Source organism: Eucyclogobius newberryi, unplaced genomic scaffold (assembly GCF_026437365.1).
Source record: "Eucyclogobius newberryi isolate DKJ021-1_F unplaced genomic scaffold, fEucNew1.0.hap1 SCAF_12, whole genome shotgun sequence".
Lineage (NCBI taxonomy): Eukaryota > Metazoa > Chordata > Actinopteri > Gobiiformes > Gobiidae > Eucyclogobius > Eucyclogobius newberryi.
This window is the reverse complement of record NW_027315746.1, coordinates 1,192,391-1,211,464: the sequence shown is the minus strand read 5'-3', so window position 1 is coordinate 1,211,464 and position 19,074 is coordinate 1,192,391. Positions and strand designations below refer to the sequence as shown.

Genomic DNA, 19,074 nt, shown 5'->3' with positions numbered 1-19,074 from the left:
TGTTCAGGTGAGGTCAGGAGAGAGCGTCCTAAAGGGGCTCGGGGACATGTTCAGGTGAGGTCAGGAGAGAGCGTCTTAAAGGGGCTCGGGGACATGTTCAGGAGAGAGCGTCCTAAAGGGGCTCGGGGACATGTTCAGGTGAGGTCAGGAGAGAGCGTCCTAAAGGGGCTCGGGGACATGTTCAGGAGAGAGCGTCCTAAAGGGGCTCGGGGACATGTTCAGGTGAGGTCAGGAGAGAGCGTCCTAAAGGGGCTCGGGGACATGTTCAGGAGAGAGCGTCCTAAAGGGGCTCGGGGACATGTTCAGGTGAGGTCAGGAGAGAGCGTCCTAAAGGGGCTCGGGGACATGTTCAGGTGAGGTCAGGAGAGAGCGTCCTAAAGGGGCTCGGGGACATGTTCAGGAGAGAGCGTCCTAAAGGGGCTCGGGGACATGTTCAGGTGAGGTCAGGAGAGAGCGTCCTAAAGGGGCTCGGGGACATGTTCAGGAGAGAGCGTCCTAAAGGGGCTCGGGGACATGTTCAGGTGAGGTCAGGAGAGAGCGTCCTAAAGGGGCTCGGGGACATGTTCAGGAGAGAGCGTCCTAAAGGGGCTCGGGGACATGTTCAGGTGAGGTCAGGAGAGAGCGTCCTAAAGGGGCTCGGGGACATGTTCAGGAGAGAGCGTCCTAAAGGGGCTCGGGGACATGTTCAGGTGAGGTCAGGAGAGAGCGTCCTAAAGGGGCTCGGGGACATGTTCAGGAGAGAGCGTCCTAAAGGGGCTCGGGGATGGGCAGATTGTGGAGAGGCACGAGGGTCAGAGATGTGCACATGTTCATGACCTTTAGTCAGTGTCCACTCTTCACCTGTAACTACGGTTCTATGAATCCCGGATGACCGCCAGAGGCGGAGCATAAAGCACTGGATGGTCATCCTTGCACATGCACAGGTCGAGAATTAATAACAAAAAAGTCACCTTTGACCCCCGGTGGCTCTCGTGAGTCTAATGTAGTCATGTGACACCGGGAGCTCCGCCCCTAGAAACCTTCTCACATGCAGGTTGTATATGTGGTTGTTGTTCGGCTAATATTGCTGTTTCCCACAAAGTTTGGTTCGTTTTGCCGCTGGTAGCCTGTTAGCCCTGTTAGCCTGTTAGCCCTGTTAGCCCTGTTAGCCTGTTAGCCTGTTAGCCCTGTTAGCCCTGTTAGCCTGTTAGCCCTGTTAGCCCTGTTAGCCTGTTAGCCCTGTTAGCCCGTTAGCCCTGTTAGCCCTGTGACTGGTACAGTTGGTGCTGCAGTTCGCTCGTCCTCCTGTCGGACCTGTTGCAATGAGGAGGTATATTTACGTCGTTGTCTACGACTAGTAAGTGTTCCCCTTTAATGCATTTTGCCGTAGCCGTGCGCTCGGTAGATTTTTGTTGAATTTGAACCGTACAATCGTACAAGCCCGTGGGAGGTCGAGGGGCCTCCAGATGAGGTTACAGGGCCGGCGGTAGGACATTTCTCCCCTGGACAGCTGGAGTACTGGACGGCACTCCCCAGATGTTTGGGTGCTGGCCACGCTGTCCGGAGGGTATCGTCTGCAGTTCCGCCGCCGGCCTCCTGGTCCTGGTCGCATCTGGATGACTGTTATTCAGGATCTGGCCCAGGCGCAGGCGCTCTCTCAGGAGATTCGCACCTTGCTGGACAAGGGGGCGATAGTTCCTGTGGACCCCCTGCTGGAGCCAGGGGGCTTTTATTCCCGATATTTTTTAGTACCCAAGAAGACGGGCGATTTACGCCCAGTACTGGACCTCAGGGGTCTAAATATGTGTTTAAAGGTGCTCCCCTTCAAGATGTTGGCGGTCAGGCGATCTTCCCAGGCGACTGGTTCACAACAGTAGACCTGAAGGATGCATATTCTCATGTCCCCGTTGCACCGCCACATTGGAAGTTTCTCCGCTTTGCTTTCCGGGGAGAACACTTCCAGTTCAGGGTCCTGCCATTCGGGCTATCTCTGTCCCCTCGAGTGTTTACAAGGTGCGTCGCTGCAGCCTTGTCCCCCTTGCAGGCACGGATGGTGCAAAGGTCATGGTCCCATCAATGTGCTGGAGTTCTTGGCTGTCGAGCTAGCGCTGCACCATTTCTTGCCACACCTGCGCGGCCGTCTTGTCATGGTACGGTCCAACACCGGTGTGGTTTTTCACATAAATCACCAGGGCAGCACTGGGTCGGTGACCCTGTTCAGGATTGCACAACTTGTCCTGACTTGGGCTACCCCGCGCCTTGCCAGTCTGAGCGCTGTTCACATTCCGGGGGTTCGGAATGTGTCCGCGGACTTCCTGTCTCTCCATCGGCCGCTGCCGGGGGACTGGCAGCTTCACCCGGAGGTGGTGAGGGACATGTGGGAGACCTTCAGCAGGGCACAGGTGGATCTTTTTGCCTCCCGCGACGCGACACACTGCCCTCTGTGGTTCTCGCTGGCAGACAGGGTCAGCCCACTGGGTCAGGACGTACTGGCTAACGACTGGCCGAGGACAATGCATTTCCCCCATTCCCCCTAATTCATCAGACGCTTCTCAGGGTCTTTCAGGAGGGCCGCAGTCTCCTGCTAGTGGCCCCGTTTTGGCCGGGGAGGATGGTTTCCTCTGCTGCTCAGGCTCTGCTGCGGCACAGCGAGACGTCTCCCCCCCAGGCGGGATCTCCTCTCTCAACTAGGGGGTCAGATTCTGCACCCCAATCCCGAGCGCCTGAAGCTCTGGGTATGACCTCTGCAGGGCCCGGCCTGACCTTCTCGTCTACCCGTCGCCTGTATTCCTGCAAGTGGAAAATGTTTGACGCCTGGCGTCGCAAAAGCGGTGAGGACCCAGTGCATTGTGCTGTGTCAACGGTGCTCGCTTTCCTGCCGGAGCTACTTGGCCAGGGGCGCTCTCCATCTACCCTGAAGTATATGTTGCCGCAATCTCTTGTGGGCATGTCGGGTGGAATGGTTTCTCGGTTGGCCATAACCAAGATATTTCCCTTGTTCTAAAGGGTGCCCGGCATTTGCGTCCGTCCGCCCGTTCTGTGGTGCCGGCATGGGACCTGTCCCTGGTGCTGGAGGTGTTGCGATCCTCTCCATTTGAGCCTCTGTCGCAGGTTGACCTTAAATGGCTGTCAATGAAGACTGCATTCCTTCTGGCGATGGCCTCTGCGAAGCGGGTGAGTGAGCGCCAGGCTTTGTCCGTGGCAGACTCCTGTTTTCGTTGGCACCCCGACAACTCTGGGGTTTCCCTTTGGCCGAATATGGATTTCGTTTCAAAGGTGATTTTGTCGGCGGGGCACAACCGGCCGCTACAACTGGCACGTTTTGGTGCGGGATCTGCTTCTGAACAGCTGTGTCCTGTCCGTGCTACAGCAGTGATAAATCTGAGAGCATGTTTGTTTGTTTCGCCGGCCCGCGTAAGGGCCAGGCTCTGTCCAAACAGCGTCAGCGCTGGATTGTTGATGTAATCACGGAAGCCTCTGCTTGACAGGGGCGACCGTTGCCTTCCGGGCTGAGGTGTCACTCAACAAGGGGGCGCTCAACTTCGTGGACCGCTATGAACGGGGTGTTCTTGGACGTGAGCCGTGCAGCGGCCTCTTGGACATCCCCAAATACCTTTGCAAGATTCTACAGAGTGAATGTGGTTTCTCCACAAGCGCTGGAAGAGGTTCTGCTCTGGTCCCATTGAGCTATAGTTCTGTCTATACCATCCAGTGCTTTAAGCTCCGCCTCCGGCGGTCAGAAGGGATTCATAGAACCGTAGTTACAGTCGTAACATTTGTTTTACTGATAAAACTTAAAGGTCCCATGACAGAGCTTTTAACCTTCTTACATTGTTATTTGTGCTTCATAAATGTCCAGAGTGTTTTTTTGATTGATTCTCGCAGTGTTTAGCTTTAGTACAGACTATCTCCTTTCCTCCAATCTCCAAACTGACGGCGGTGGGTACAAGACCCCGTCATAACCACAGGCACACGTCATCATCCCCCCTCACCCTCCCGCCCTCTTCCCCCCGGCTCCGCGCTGCTGTCTCCCCACAAGCCCATTCCGGAGTTTTTCTGCTTCGATTTACGAGGAAACACGGCTCAAAGAGGCTCAAGACGTCATGAATGATATCGCACTCTTTACTATTATCACAATGGTGAAGGTTTATGTGGCAGTTGATGCAGCAACCGGGAAAATAAACGGAGAGAAGTTCTATCAGATACCGAAAAACCCGGAAATAAGAGCGCGATGGACATAAGACCGCGGAGCACGCGCGCTCTGAGACTACGTCACAGGTGGGCGGGGCACACGCGCTCAGACTACGTCACGGGTGGGCGGGGCACACGCGCTCTGAGACTACGTCACGGGTGGGCGGGGCACACACGCTCTGAGACTACGTCACGGGTGGGCGGGGCACACGCGCGCTCAGACTACGTCACGGGTGGGCGGGGCACACGCGCTCTGAGACTACGTCACGGGTGGGCGGGGCACACGCGCTCTGAGACTACGTCACGGGTGGGCGGGGCACACACGCTCTGAGACTACGTCACGGGTGGGCGGGGCACACGCGCGCTCAGACTACGTCACGGGTGGGCGGGGCACGCGCGCTCTGAGACTACGTCACGGGTTGGGCGGGGCACACACGCTCTGAGACTACGTCACGGGTGGGCGGGGCACACGCGCTCTGAGACTACGTCACGGGGTGGGCGGGGCACACGCGCTCTGAGACTACGTCACGGGTGGGCGGGGCACACGCGCTCTGAGACTACGTCACGGGTGGGCGGGGCACACACGCTCTGAGACTACGTCACGGGTGGGCGGGGCACACGCGCGCTCAGACTACGTCACGGGTGGGCGGGGCACACGCGCTCTGAGACTACGTCACGGGTGGGCGGGGCACACGCGCTCTGAGACTACGTCACGGGTGGGCGGGGCACACGCGCTCTGAGACTACGTCACGGGTGGGCGGGGCACACACGCTCTGAGACTACGTCACGGGTGGGCGGGGCACACGCGCGCTCAGACTACGTCACGGGTGGGCGGGGCACGCGCGCTCTGAGACTACGTCACGGGTTGGGCGGGGCACACACGCTCTGAGACTACGTCACGGGTGGGCGGGGCACACGCGCTCTGAGACTACGTCACGGGTGGGCGGGGCACACGCGCTCTGAGACTACGTCACGGGGTGGGCGGGGCACACGCGCTCTGAGACTACGTCACGGGTGGGCGGGGCACACACGCTCTGAGACTACGTCACGGGTGGGCGGGGCACACGCGCGCTCAGACTACGTCACGGGTGGGCGGGGCACACACGCTCTGAGACTACGTCACGGGTGGGCGGGGCACACGCGCTCTGAGACTACGTCACGGGTGGGCGGGGCACACGCGCTCTGAGACTACGTCACGGGGTGGGTGGGGCACACGCGCGCTCAGACTACGTCACGGGTGGGCGGGGCACACGCGCGCTCTGAGACTACGTCACGGGTGGGCGGGGCACACGCGCGCTCAGACTACGTCACGGGTTGGGCGGGGCACGCGCGCTCTGAGACTACGTCACAGGTTGGGCGGGGCACGCGCGCTCTGAGACTACGTCACGGGTGGGCGGGGCACACGCGCTCTGAGACTACGTCACGGGTGGGCGGGGCACACGCGCGCTCTGAGACTACGTCACGGGTGGGCGGGGCACACGCGCGCTCAGACTACGTCACGGGTGGGCGGGGCACACGCGCTCTGAGACTACGTCACAGGTTGGGCGGGGCACGCGCGCTCTGAGACTACGTCACGGGTGGGCGGGGCACGCGCGCTCTGAGACTACGTCACGGGTGGGCGGGGCACACGCGCGCTCAGACTACGTCACGGGTGGGCGGGGCACACGCGCTCTGAGACTACGTCACAGGTTGGGCGGGGCACGCGCGCTCTGAGACTACGTCACAGGTGGGCGGGGCACACGCGCTCTGAGACTACGTCACGGGTGGGCGGGGCACACACGCTCTGAGACTACGTCACGGGTGGGCGGGGCACACGCGCGCTCAGACTACGTCACGGGTGGGCGGGGCACACGCGCTCTGAGACTACGTCACGGGTGGGCGGGGCACACGCGCTCTGAGACTACGTCACGGGTGGGCGGGGCACACACGCTCTGAGACTACGTCACGGGTGGGCGGGGCACACGCGCGCTCAGACTACGTCACGGGTGGGCGGGGCACGCGCGCTCTGAGACTACGTCACGGGTTGGGCGGGGCACACACGCTCTGAGACTACGTCACGGGTGGGCGGGGCACACGCGCTCTGAGACTACGTCACGGGTGGGCGGGGCACACGCGCTCTGAGACTACGTCACGGGTGGGCGGGGCACACGCGCGCTCTGAGACTACGTCACGGGTGGGCGGGGCACACGCGCGCTCAGACTACGTCACGGGTGGGCGGGGCACACGCGCTCTGAGACTACGTCACAGGTTGGGCGGGGCACGCGCGCTCTGAGACTACGTCACGGGTGGGCGGGGCACGCGCGCTCTGAGACTACGTCACGGGTGGGCGGGGCACACGCGCGCTCAGACTACGTCACGGGTGGGCGGGGCACACGCGCTCTGAGACTACGTCACAGGTTGGGCGGGGCACGCGCGCTCTGAGACTACGTCACAGGTGGGCGGGGCACACGCGCTCTGAGACTACGTCACGGGTGGGCGGGGCACACACGCTCTGAGACTACGTCACGGGTGGGCGGGGCACACGCGCGCTCAGACTACGTCACGGGTGGGCGGGGCACACGCGCTCTGAGACTACGTCACGGGTGGGCGGGGCACACGCGCTCTGAGACTACGTCACGGGTGGGCGGGGCACACACGCTCTGAGACTACGTCACGGGTGGGCGGGGCACACGCGCGCTCAGACTACGTCACGGGTGGGCGGGGCACGCGCGCTCTGAGACTACGTCACGGGTTGGGCGGGGCACACACGCTCTGAGACTACGTCACGGGTGGGCGGGGCACACGCGCTCTGAGACTACGTCACGGGCGGGCGGGGCACACGCGCTCTGAGACTACGTCACGGGTGGGCGGGGCACACACGCTCTGAGACTACGTCACGGGTGGGCGGGGCACACGCGCGCTCAGACTACGTCACGGGTGGGCGGGGCACACACGCTCTGAGACTACGTCACGGGTGGGCGGGGCACACGCGCTCTGAGACTACGTCACGGGGTGGGTGGGGCACACGCGCTCTGAGACTACGTCACGGGTGGGCGGGGCACACGCGCGCTCTGAGACTACGTCACGGGTGGGCGGGGCACACGCGCGCTCAGACTACGTCACGGGTGGGCGGGGCACACGCGCTCTGAGACTACGTCACAGGTTGGGCGGGGCACGCGCGCTCTGAGACTACGTCACGGGTGGGCGGGGCACGCGCGCTCTGAGACTACGTCACGGGTGGGCGGGGCACACGCGCGCTCAGACTACGTCACAGGTTGGGCGGGGCACGCGCGCTCTGAGACTACGTCACAGGTTGGGCGGGGCACGCGCGCTCTGAGACTACGTCACGGGTGGGCGGGGCACACGCGCTCTGAGACTACGTCACGGGTGGGCGGGGCACACGCGCGCTCTGAGACTACGTCACGGGTGGGCGGGGCACACGCGCGCTCAGACTACGTCACGGGTGGGCGGGGCACGCGCGCTCTGAGACTACGTCACAGGTTGGGCGGGGCACGCGCGCTCAGACTACGTCACGGGTGGGCGGGGCACGCGCGCTCTAAGACTACGTCACGGGTTGGGTGGGGGAGCCAGATGGCTCTTGGGTGGGGGCGAATATCAAACCAAGCCGTTTGCATTTCCGGGTTGGTGAAGGGTCCAAGGTCTGGGTGATATTTCTGAACTCTTATGTTAAGGATGTTGCACAACACTTATTATTATCAATGATACTTAGGAGAGACTAGGAAACGTGAACAAAAGCATGTGATGGCACCTTTTTAAAGGAATAAAAGCTGCTGTCTCTGTCTCTGTCTCTCTCTGTCTCTCTCTCTCTGTCTCTGTCTCTGTCTCTCTCTCTCTCTCTGTCTCTCTAGAGTTGGCAGCAGGACGCTCGTCTCGTGCTCAGGGTTTGTGGGTGTGTGAACTTCTGTCATGAGCCCCGACACTCGCCACATTTACATATTCACTACTTCACGCTTACGACACGTGCAGCAGACGTGTTTGGATATAACATAGCATATAGCATGTAGCATGTAGCATATAGCATACAGCACCTCCCTCTGTCCTTAGCCCCTCCCTCTGTCCTTAGCCCCTCCCTCTGTCCTTAGCCCCTCCCTTTACAGGAACAACTACCAAACCTTTTTGGGAAAAAGTATAAACCTGGAGGAGTTCCACAGTGAAGGAGAAATCTGACTCTCACAGACGGAGCAATTCAGGAGGAGAACCAGTTCTTCAGGAGGAGAACCAGTTCTTCAGGAGGAGAACCAGTTCTTCAGGAGGAGAACCAGTTCTTCAGGAGGAGAACCAGCTCTTCAGGAGGAGAACCAGCTCTTCAGGAGGAGAACCAGTTCTTCAGGAGGAGAACCAGTTCTTCAGGAGGAGAACCAGCTCTTCAGGAGGAGAACCAGCTCTTCAGGAGGAGAACCAGCTCTTCAGGAGGAGAACCAGTTGTTCAGGAGGAGAACCAGTTCTTCAGGAGGAGAACCAGTTCTTCAGGAGGAGAACCAGTTCTTCAGGAGGAGAACCAGTTCTTCAGGAGGAGAACCAGTTCTTCAGGAGGAGAACCAGCTCTTCAGGAGGAGAACCAGCTCTTCAGGAGGAGAACCAGCTCTTCAGGAGGAGAACCAGTTCTTCAGGAGGAGAACCAGCTCTTCAGGAGGAGAACCAGTTCTTCAGGAGGAGAACCAGTTCTTCAGGAGGAGAACCAGTTCTTCAGGAGGAGAACCAGCTCTTCAGGAGGAGAACCAGCTCTTCAGGAGGAGAACCAGCTCTTCAGGAGGAGAACCAGTTCTTCAGGAGGAGAACCAGTTCTTCAGGAGGAGAACCAGTTCTTCAGGAGGAGAACCAGCTCTTCAGGAGGAGAACCAGCTCTTCAGGAGGAGAACCAGCTCTTCAGGAGGAGAACCAGTTCTTCAGGAGGAGAACCAGCTCTTCAGGAGGAGAACCAGCTCTTCAGGAGGAGAACCAGCTCTTCAGGAGGAGAACCAGTTCTTCAGGAGGAGAACCAGCTCTTCAGGAGGAGAACCAGTTCTTCAGGAGGAGAACCAGCTCTTCAGGAGGAGAACCAGCTCTTCAGGAGGAGAACCAGCTCTTCAGGAGGAGAACCAGCTCTTCAGGAGGAGAACCAGCTCTTCAGGAGGAGAACCAGCTCTTCAGGAGGAGAACCAGCTCTTCAGGAGGAGAACCAGTTCTTCAGGAGGAGAACCAGCTCTTCAGGAGGAGAACCAGCTCTTCAGGAGGAGAACCAGCTCTTCAGGAGGAGAACCAGCTCTTCAGGAGGAGAACCAGCTCTTCAGGAGGAGAACCAGCTCTTCAGGAGGAGAACCAGCTGTTCAGGAGGAGAACCAGCTCTTCAGGAGGAGAACCAGTTCTTCAGGAGGAGAACCAGCTCTTCAGGAGGAGAACCAGCTCTTCAGGAGGAGAACCAGCTCTTCAGGAGGAGAACCAGTTCTTCAGGAGGAGAACCAGTTCTTCAGGAGGAGAACCAGCTCTTCAGGAGGAGAACCAGCTCTTCAGCAGGAGAACCAGCTCTTCAGCAGGAGAACCAGTTGTTCAGGAGGAGAACCAGTTGTTCAGGAGGAGAACCAGTTGTTCAGGAGGAGAACCAGTTCTTCAGGAGGAGAACCAGCTCCTCAGGAGGAGAACCAGTTCTTCAGGAGGAGAACCAGTTCTTCAGGAGGAGAACCAGTTCTTCAGGAGGAGAACCAGTTCTTCAGGAGGAGAACCAGCTCCTCAGGAGGAGAACCAGTTCTTCAGGAGGAGAACCAGCTCCTCAGGAGGAGAACCAGTTCTTCAGGAGGAGAACCAGTTCTTCAGGAGGAGAACCAGTTCTTCAGGAGAGGATCATCTGGATCCACAGGTCATGTGTCTGTTCCACTCACGACAGGAAGTGAGAGAAGAAGAAAAGACAATGAACAGACACAAGTGAAATGAAATAATAAATATAGTTTGATAGAATAAGTGTTTGTCAGAGGACAGAGCTCATACTTCCCCCAGAGTTGCTGCTAGGGCAGCGGAGCTGAAACTGTAGCTTTATATTTCTGCTCTGACCATGAGTCATTTAAAGAGGAACGTTTAATCCTGGACTTAAATGAAGAGACTGTACCTCCTCCTGAGCTTTTAGAGACTCTTGGGTTTTGTAAATCAGGAGGAGGAGTTTCAATGTGATTCTAAACTGGACAGGAGCCAGTGAAGAGACTCCAGCACCGGTGCTCTCTTCTTTTAGTTCCTGTTAGTAATCTTGCTGCTGCTGATCTCCTCTGCTCCTCCTCCTCCTCTGCTCCTCATCTCCTCCTCCTCTCCTCTTCTCCTCTTCCTCATCTCCTCCTCCTCCTCTCCTCTTCTCCTCCTCCTCCTCTGCTCCTCTTCCTCATCTCCTCCCCCTCCTCTGCTCCTCCTCTGCTCCTCCTCCTCCTTTGCTCCTCATCTCCTCCTCATCTCCTCCTCTACTCCTCGTTTCCTCTTCTCCTCCGCTCCTCCTCTGCTCCTCCTCCTCTGCTCTTCCTCCTCATCTCCTCCTCATCTCCTCCTCTGCTCCTCCTCCTCTGATCCTCTGCTCCTCCTCATCTCCTCCTCTTCTCCTCCTCCTCCTCTGCTCCTCCTCATCTCCTCCTCCTCCTCTGCTCCTCCTCATCTCCTCCTCATCTCCTCCTCTGCTCCTCCTCCTCTGATTCTCTGCTCCTCCTCATCTCCTCCTCTTCTCCTCCTCCTCTGCTCCTCCTCATCTCCTCCTCCTCCTCTGCTCCTCCTCTGCTCCTCCTCTTCTCCTCCTCCTCCTCTGCTCCTCCTGAGCTCCTCCTCTGCTCCTCCTCTGCTCCTCTTCTCCTCCTCTGCTCCTCTTCTCCTCCTCCTCTTCTCCTCCTCCTCCTCTTCTCCTCCTCCTCCTCTGCTCCTCCTTTTCTCCTCCTCCTCCTCCTCTCCTCCTCCTCCTCTGCTCCTCCTCCTCCTCATCTCCTCCTCTGCTCCTCCTCCTCATCTCCTCCTCCTCCTCTGCTCCTCCTCCTCCTCTGCTCCTCCTCTTCTCCTCCTCCTCTGCTCCTCCTCTTCTCCTCTGCTCCTCTTCCTCATCTCCTCCTCCTCCTCTGCTCCTCATCTCCTCCTCCTCCTCTGCTCCTCATCTCCTCACCCTCCTCTGCTCCTCCTCTGCTCCTCCTCCTCCTTTGCTCCTCATCTCCTCCTCATCTCTTCCTCTACTCCTCGTTTCATCTTCTCCTCCGCTCCTCCTCTGCTCCTCCTCCTCTGCTCTTCCTCCTCATCTCCTCCTCTGCTCCTCCTCCTCTGATCCTCTGCTCCTCCTCATCTCCTCCTCTTCTCCTCCTCCTCCTCTGCTCCTCCTCATCTCCTCCTCCTCCTCTGCTCCTCATCTCCTCCTCATCTCCTCCTCTGCTCCTCCTCCTCTGATCCTCTGCTCCTCCTCATCTCCTCCTCTTCTCCTCATCTCCTCCTCCTCCTCTGCTCCTCCTCTGCTCCTCCTCTTCTCCTCCTCCTCTGCTCCTCCTGAGCTCCTCCTCTGCTCCTCCTCTGCTCCTCTTCTCCTCCTCTGCTCCTCTTCTCCTCCTCCTCTTCTCCTCCTCCTCCTCTTCTCCTCCTCCTCCTCTGCTCCTCCTTTTCTCCTCCTCCTCCTCATCTCCTCCTCCTCCTCTGCTCCTCCTCCTCATCTCCTCCTCTGCTCCTCCTCCTCATCTCCTCCTCCTCCTCTGCTCCTCCTCCTCCTCTGCTCCTCCTCTGCTCCTCCTCTTCTCCTCCTCCTCTGCTCCTCCTCTTCTCCTCCTCTGCTCCTCCTCCTCTTCTCCTCCTCCTCTGCTCCTCCTTTTCTCCTTCTCCTCCTCCTCCTCCTCCTTTTCTCCTCCTCCACCTCTTCTCCTCCTCCTCTGCTCCTCCTTTTCCCCTCCTCCTCCTCTGCTCCTCCTCTGCTCCTCCTTTTCCCCTCCTCCTCCTCTGCTCTTCCTCTGCTCCTCCTCATCTCCTCCTCTTCTCCTCCTCTGCTCCTCCTCATCTCCTCCTCCTCCTCTGCTCCTCCTCATCTCCTCCTCATCTCCTCCTCTGCTTCTCCTCCTCTGATCCTCTGCTCCTCCTCATCTCCTCCTCTTCTCCTCCTCCTCCTCTGCTCCTCCTCCTCCTCCTCTGCTCCTCCTCTGCTCCTCCTCTTCTCCTCCTCCTCCTCTGCTCCTCCTGAGCTCCTCCTCTGCTCCTCCTCTGCTCCTCTTCTCCTCCTCTGCTCCTCTTCTCCTCCTCCTCTGCTCCTCCTCCTCCTCTGCTCCTCCTCCTCCTCTGCTCCTCCTCTGCTCCTCCTCCTCTGCTCCTCCTCTTCTCCTCCTCTGCTCCTCCTCCTCTTCTCCTCCTCCTCTGCTCCTCCTCCTCTGCTCCTCCTTTTCTCCTCCTCCTCCTCTGCTCCTCCTTTTCCCCTCCTCCTCCTCTGCTCCTCTTCTCCTCCTCCTCTTCTCCTCCTCCTCTTCTCCTCCTCCTCCTCTGCTCCTCCTTTCTCCTCCTCCTCCTCATCTCCTCCTCCTCCTCTGCTCCTCCTCCTCATCTCCTCCTCTGCTCCTCCTCCTCATCTCCTCCTCTGCTCCTCCTCCTCTGCTCCTCCTCTTCTCCTCCTCCTCTGCTCCTCCTCTTCTCCTCCTCTGCTCCTCCTCCTCTGCTCCTCCTCCTCTTCTCCTCCTCCTCTGCTCCTCCTCTGCTCCTCCTTTTCTCCTCCTCCTCCTCCTCCTCCTCTGCTCCTCCTTTTCTCCTCCTCCACCTCTTCTCCTCCTCCTCTGCTCCTCCTTTTCCCCTCCTCCTCCTCTGCTCCTCCTCTGCTCCTCATCTCTTCCTCTGCTCTTCCTCTGCTCCTCCTCCCCTCCTCCTCCTCTGCTCCTCCTCTGCTCCTCATCTCTTCCTCTGCTCTTCCTCTGCTCCTCCTCCCCTCCTCCTCCTCTGCTCCTCCTCTGCTCCTCCTCTGCTCCTCATCTCTTCCTCTGCTCTTCCTCTGCTCCTCCTCCCCTCCTCCTCCTCTGCTCCTCCTCTGCTCCTCATCTCTTCCTCTGCTCTTCCTCTGCTCCTCCTCCCCTCCTCCTCCTCTGCTCCTCCTCTGAAGCGACTCTCGCTCTCGACAGAAGAAAGTGGAATTAATATCTGTAAATACTGAGTAAAGAAAAGATTGAAGTTTGGGGGTGAAAGAAGGAACAGGATCAAAGACGATCAAACCTGTGAGTTTAGAGTTTAAATATTTCATAAAACGAGGGAAAACCTGGCGAATGTGAGATTAGACGAGCGGCAGAACAAAGGGAATTTACAACGAGCAAAATTAAATGAATGAGAGCGAAACCTGTTCAAGTGAAGCTCTGGTGTGAGAACAGCTGCGTTAAAGGGCCTTGAACCCTGAACCCTGTGTCAGTCCTGATCCTGAAGCACGTGACCTTGAACCCTTAACCCTTATCCTTCACAAGAACAGTGTGGGCGGGGCCTGTCCTTGTGCAGTTTGCATGTTCTGCCTGTGTCTGAGTGGGTTTCTGAGTGGGGCGATGCTGGTGTCTGGGCGATGCTGGTGTCGGGGCGATGCTGGTGTCGGGACGATGGACGCTGGTGTCGGGGCGACGCTGGTGTCGAGGCGACGCTGGTGTCGGGGCGACGCTGGTGTCGGGGCGATGCTGGTGTCGGGACGATGGACGCTGGTGTCGGGGCGACGCTGGTGTCGAGGCGACGCTGGTGTCGGGGCGACGCTGGTGTCGGGGCGATGCTGGTGTCGGGACGATGGACGCTGGTGTCGGGGCGACGCTGGTGTCGAGGCGACGCTGGTGTCGGGGCGACGCTGGTGTCGGGGCGACGCTGGTGTCGGGGCGACGCTGGTGTCGGGGCGATGCTGGTGTCGGGGCGATGCTGGTGTCGAGGCGATGCTCGTGTCGGGGCGATGCTCGTGTCGGGGCGATGCTGGTGTCGAGGCAATGCTGGTGTCGGGGCGAGGCTGGTGTCGAGGCGATGCTGGTGTCGGTGTCGGGGCGATGCTGGTGCGGTACTGGGGAGGTGCTGGTGTCGGTGCAGTGCTAGGGCTAGGGCTGGGGCGGGGCTGGGGCGGTGCCGGGGCGCGGTGATGCTTGGGCGGTGCTAGGGCGAACGTCTCCTGCTCTGTTTCATTAGCGGCTCTTTAAAGCCCCTGTCGCTCGCACCTGCAGATTTACGAGCAGGCTCCTGCTCGGGACGTCCTGCTGCAGACGGACCGTTTCACAGAGACACCTTCAGACCTGGAGCCGTAAAACAAAAGGATTTACGACGTACTCGATGCAGAGAGAGTTCTAATGTAAAACATGATCAGAATAAAAGTCTCATCGAGTGTGACGAGCTCCAGTTGGATCCATAAATCATAAAAACACCTCCAAATGAGCCTCATAAAGGATTAAAGACGCACTCTGTAACTTTTCTAATGGACTCATGCAGCGCTTCAGACTCTGTTGTACTCGACAGTTCTTTATGGTAAGAACTAACTCTTAATTCTAATATTAATATTCTTTTACATCTGTCCAGGTTTGGTAAGAACCGTAAAGACGAGCGTCCCGGGGACAAGATGGACCGAAAAGGTTCCTCCAAGTGGAGAGCGGAGGGAACTGCAGACGAAGACACTCTGAGGATGAGGCTGGAGCAGGAGAGGTCAGTGTGCTGAGCAGCGCCGGTTTCAGTCCCTGAAACACGTTCTCTGGTTCTGATCTGCTGAATCACAATCCTGCTTTGAAAAGGCCAAAGTTTTTAATTCCACTTGTCTCATTAAGTCCCCTGGTCTGGACACAGGAGCTCGTTAGCATAATCTCGTTATTGTAACTCTGAGCCAATAATAATTTAATGGAACTCTCAATGGAACAAATATCATGAATATTTTAGATTCAAACTATTTAATTAGAGCTGGAGAATGAGGTCATCGTCTCCTCTGGCGCTGCAGCTCCTGCAAATATCACTTATTCAGAAATAAAAGAACAAGAAGTGTTATTTTCTACAGATATTAGGCATTTTCTTTGTAAAAACGGCTGAAACGTCTCATATTTGGGACGTTTAAATGTGACAAATGGACAGAGCAGTTTAAACGTCTTACTTTTGTCCACATTTTAGACACAAAAACATTTACAGAGGATTTTGGATTTCTCATTGAGTTTTTGACTTCATTTCTCAGACTTGAGAGTGATAAATGAGGCTCAGAACCTTGTGTCAGGCTCTTGGTGTGGGAGGAGCTACTTTAAGGCGTGGTCCTGGTCCACTGGGGTCTTGTGGGAACCTGTAAGGACCGTTTGGACCCCGGCAGGAGCAGGAGGATTAGCCCAGCCCAGGGCCGTCTCGGATCCAGACTCCGACAGAGAAACGAGCGTCTGCATGTGAGGGGCGTGGCTAAAGTTAGTGTGTGAGGGGCGTGGCTAAAGTTAGTGTGTGTGGGGCGTGGCTAAAGCTAGTGTGTGTGAGGGGCGTGGCTAAAGTTAGTGTGTGAGGGGCGTGGCTAAAGTTAGTGTTTGTGGGGCGTGGCTAAAGTTAGTGTGTGTGGGGCGTGGCTAAAGCTAGTGTGTGTGAGGGGCGTGGCTAAAGCTAGTGTGTGTGAGGGGCGTGGCTAAAGCTGGTGTGTGTGAGGGGCGTGGCTAAAGCTAGTGTGTGTGTGAGGGGCGTGGCTAAAGTTAGTGTGTGTGGGGCGTGGCTAAAGTTAGTGTGTGTGAGGGGCGTGGCTAAAGCTAGTGTGTGTGAGGGGCGTGGCTAAAGCTAGTGTGTGTGAGGGGCGTGGCTAAAGCTAGTGTGTGTGAGGGGCGTGGCTAAAGCTAGTGTGTGAGGGGCGTGGCTAAAGTTAGTGTGTGTGGGGCGTGGCTAAAGCTAGTGTCTGTGAGGGGCGTGGCTAAAGTTAGTGTTTGTGGGGCGTGGCTAAAGTTAGTGTGTGTGGGGCGTGGCTAAAGCTAGTGTGTGTGAGGGGCGTGGCTAAAGCTAGTGTGTGTGAGGGGCGTGGCTAAAGCTGGTGTGTGTGAGGGGCGTGGCTAAAGCTGGTGTGTGTGAGGGGCGTGGCTAAAGCTAGTGTGTGTGTGAGGGGCGTGGCTAAAGTTAGTGTGTGAGGGGCGTGGCTAAAGCTAGTGTGTGTGAGGGGCGTGGCTAAAGCTAGTGTGTGTGAGGGGCGTGGCTAAAGCTAGTGTGTGTGAGGGGCGTGGCTAAAGCTAGTGTGTGTGAGGGGCGTGGCTAAAGCTAGTGTGTGTGAGGGGCGTGGCTAAAGCTAGTGTGTGTGTGAGGGGCGTGGCTAAAGCTAGTGTGTGTGTGAGGGGCGTGGCTAAAGCTAGTGTGTGTGTGTGAGGGGCGTGGCTAAAGCTAGCGTGTGTGAGGGGCGTGGCTAACGCTAGCGTGTGTGAGGGGCGTGGCTAACGCTAGCGTGTGTGAGGGGCGTGGCTAACGCTAGCGTGTGTGTGAGGGGCGTGGCTAACGCTAGCGTGTGTGTGAGGGGCGTGGCTAACGCTAGCGTGTGTGTGAGGGGCGTGGCTAAAGCTATTGTGTGTGAGGGGCGTGGCTAAAGCTAGCGTGTGTGAGGGGCGTGGCTAAAGCTAGCGTGTGTGAGGGGCGTGGCTAAAGCTAGCGTGTGTGAGGGGCGTGGCTAAAGCTAGTGTGTGTGAGGGGCGTGGCTAAAGCTAGTGTGTGTGAGGGGCGTGGCTAAAGCTAGTGTGTGTGAGGGGCGTGGCTAAAGCTAGTGTGTGTGAGGGGCGTGGCTAAAGCTAGTGTGTGAGGGGCGTGGCTAAAGTTAGTGTGTGTGGGGCGTGGCTAAAGCTAGTGTGTGTGAGGGGCGTGGCTAAAGTTAGTGTTTGTGGGGCGTGGCTAAAGTTAGTGTGTGTGGGGCGTGGCTAAAGCTAGTGTGTGTGAGGGGCGTGGCTAAAGCTAGTGTGTGTGAGGGGCGTGGCTAAAGCTGGTGTGTGTGAGGGGCGTGGCTAAAGCTGGTGTGTGTGAGGGGCGTGGCTAAAGCTAGTGTGTGTGTGAGGGGCGTGGCTAAAGTTAGTGTGTGAGGGGCGTGGCTAAAGCTAGTGTGTGTGAGGGGCGTGGCTAAAGCTAGTGTGTGTGAGGGGCGTGGCTAAAGCTAGTGTGTGTGAGGGGCGTGGCTAAAGCTAGTGTGTGTGAGGGGCGTGGCTAAAGCTAGTGTGTGTGTGAGGGGCGTGGCTAAAGCTAGTGTGTGTGTGAGGGGCGTGGCTAAAGCTAGTGTGTGTGTGAGGGGTGTGGCTAAAGCTAGTGTGTGTGTGTGAGGGGCGTGGCTAAAGCTAGCGTGTGTGAGGGGCGTGGCTAACGCTAGCGTGTGTGAGGGGCGTGGCTAACGCTAGCGTGTGTGTGAGGGGCGTGGCTAACGCTAGCGTGTGTGTGAGGGGCGTGGCTAACGCTAGCGTGTGTGTGAGGGGCGTGGCTAAAGCTATCGTGTGTGAGGGGCGTGGCTAAAGCTAGCGTGTGTGAGGGGCGTGGCTAAAGCTAGCGTGTGTGAGGGGCGTGGCTAAAGCTAGCGTGTGTGAGGGGCGTGGCTAAAGCTAGCGTGTGTGAGGGGCGTGGCTAAAGCTAGCGTGTGTGAGGGGCGTGGCTAAAGCTAGCGTGTGTGAGGGGCGTGGCTAAAGCTAGCGTGTGTGAGGGGCGTGGCTAAAGCTAGCGTGTGTGAGGGGCGTGGCTAAAGCTAGCGTGTGTGAGGGGCGTGGCTAAAGCTAGCGTGTGTGAGGGGCGTGGCTAAAGCTAGCGTGTGTGAGGGGCGTGGCTAGAGCTAGCGTGTGTGAGGGGCGTGGCTAGAGCTAGCGTGTGTGAGGGGCGTGGCTAAAGCTAGCGTGTGTGAGGGGCGTGGCTAAAGCTAGCGTGTGTGAGGGGCGTGGCTAGAGCTAGCGTGTGTGAGGGGCGTGGCTAGAGCTAGCGTGTGTGAGGGGCGTGGCTAGAGCTAGCGTGTGTGAGGGGCGTGGCTAGAGCTAGCGTGTGTGAGGGGCGTGGCTAAAGCTAGCGTGTGTGAGGGGCGTGGCTAAAGCTAGCGTGTGTGAGGGGCGTGGCTAAAGCTAGCGTGTGTGAGGGGCGTGGCTAAAGCTAGCGTGTGTGAGGGGCGTGGCTAAAGCTAGCGTGTGTGAGGGGCGTGGCTCATGTCAGACGCTTTATGAGCTGGAAATATCAGATTGTGGCTCTGGACAAAACGAGTGCCATAAACGGGAAACAGCTGTTGCTAACGTGCTACGCTAGCTTTGTAAGTAAGTACATTTTATTTCTATAGCACCTTTCACAGACAGAGGTCACAAAGTGCTTCACAAAAACACAGAATAAAACAATAAAAACACAAAAAACTTACAGTGAACAATACATATACAACAATATACAGTCAAATCAGTCCCTAAAACAAGTGCATTTAAAAGGCTTGACTAAATAAAAAGGTTTTAAGCTGACCCTTAAAAGCAGTAACTGAGTCCAGCGACCGTAGGGGGAACGGAAGATCGTTCCAGAGTCTGGGGGCAACAGCCTGGAAGGATCTGTCTCCTCTGGTCCCAAAACGGGTGCGTGTTGCTAACGTGCTGTGCTAGCTTTGTGTTGCTAACGTGCTGTGCTAGCTTTGTGTTGCTAACGTGCTTTGATAAACAGGAAACGGCTTCTTCAGTCCAGGGGTCGGGCTTCTCCTTTTATTTTGGGAGCGAGGTCGAGCAGGGGGAACATGCGGGGGACACGGGCGCCGCCATGTTTGTTGTGATGACTGGGCGTGTTTCAATCCCAGAATGCATTGCGTAAGTCAAATTTAAATCAAGTCACACCGTGATAGAGAGTGACCAATAGGGCTGGGGATCGTGGCCAATTTCCTAAATCGATTTGATTTCGATTCATAACGTCCTGAATCGATTCATCACGATTGGATTGAATCTGCTCTTAAATAATGAAAATGGCTCAATTGTGTTACAAAATACAAATGTACTTTGTTTTCTTTTCACCATAAACAGGTTTTAAGTGCAAACTTGT

General features: G+C 57.5%; 1 protein-coding gene across 1 annotated transcript in view; it reads left to right on the top strand.

Moving 5' to 3' along the window:
- Nucleotides 1-19,074, top strand: part of LOC140355660 (partitioning defective 3 homolog) — a 207,577-nt gene that overhangs the window by 63,718 nt on the left and 124,785 nt on the right. The window contains exons 15-16 of the mRNA XM_072440316.1: nucleotides 1-7; nucleotides 14,644-14,766. The exon at nucleotides 1-7 is cut by the window's left edge and continues 225 nt beyond it. Coding sequence (XP_072296417.1) covers nucleotides 1-7; nucleotides 14,644-14,766 — 130 coding nt within the window. The remainder of the gene's footprint in view (nucleotides 8-14,643; nucleotides 14,767-19,074) is intronic.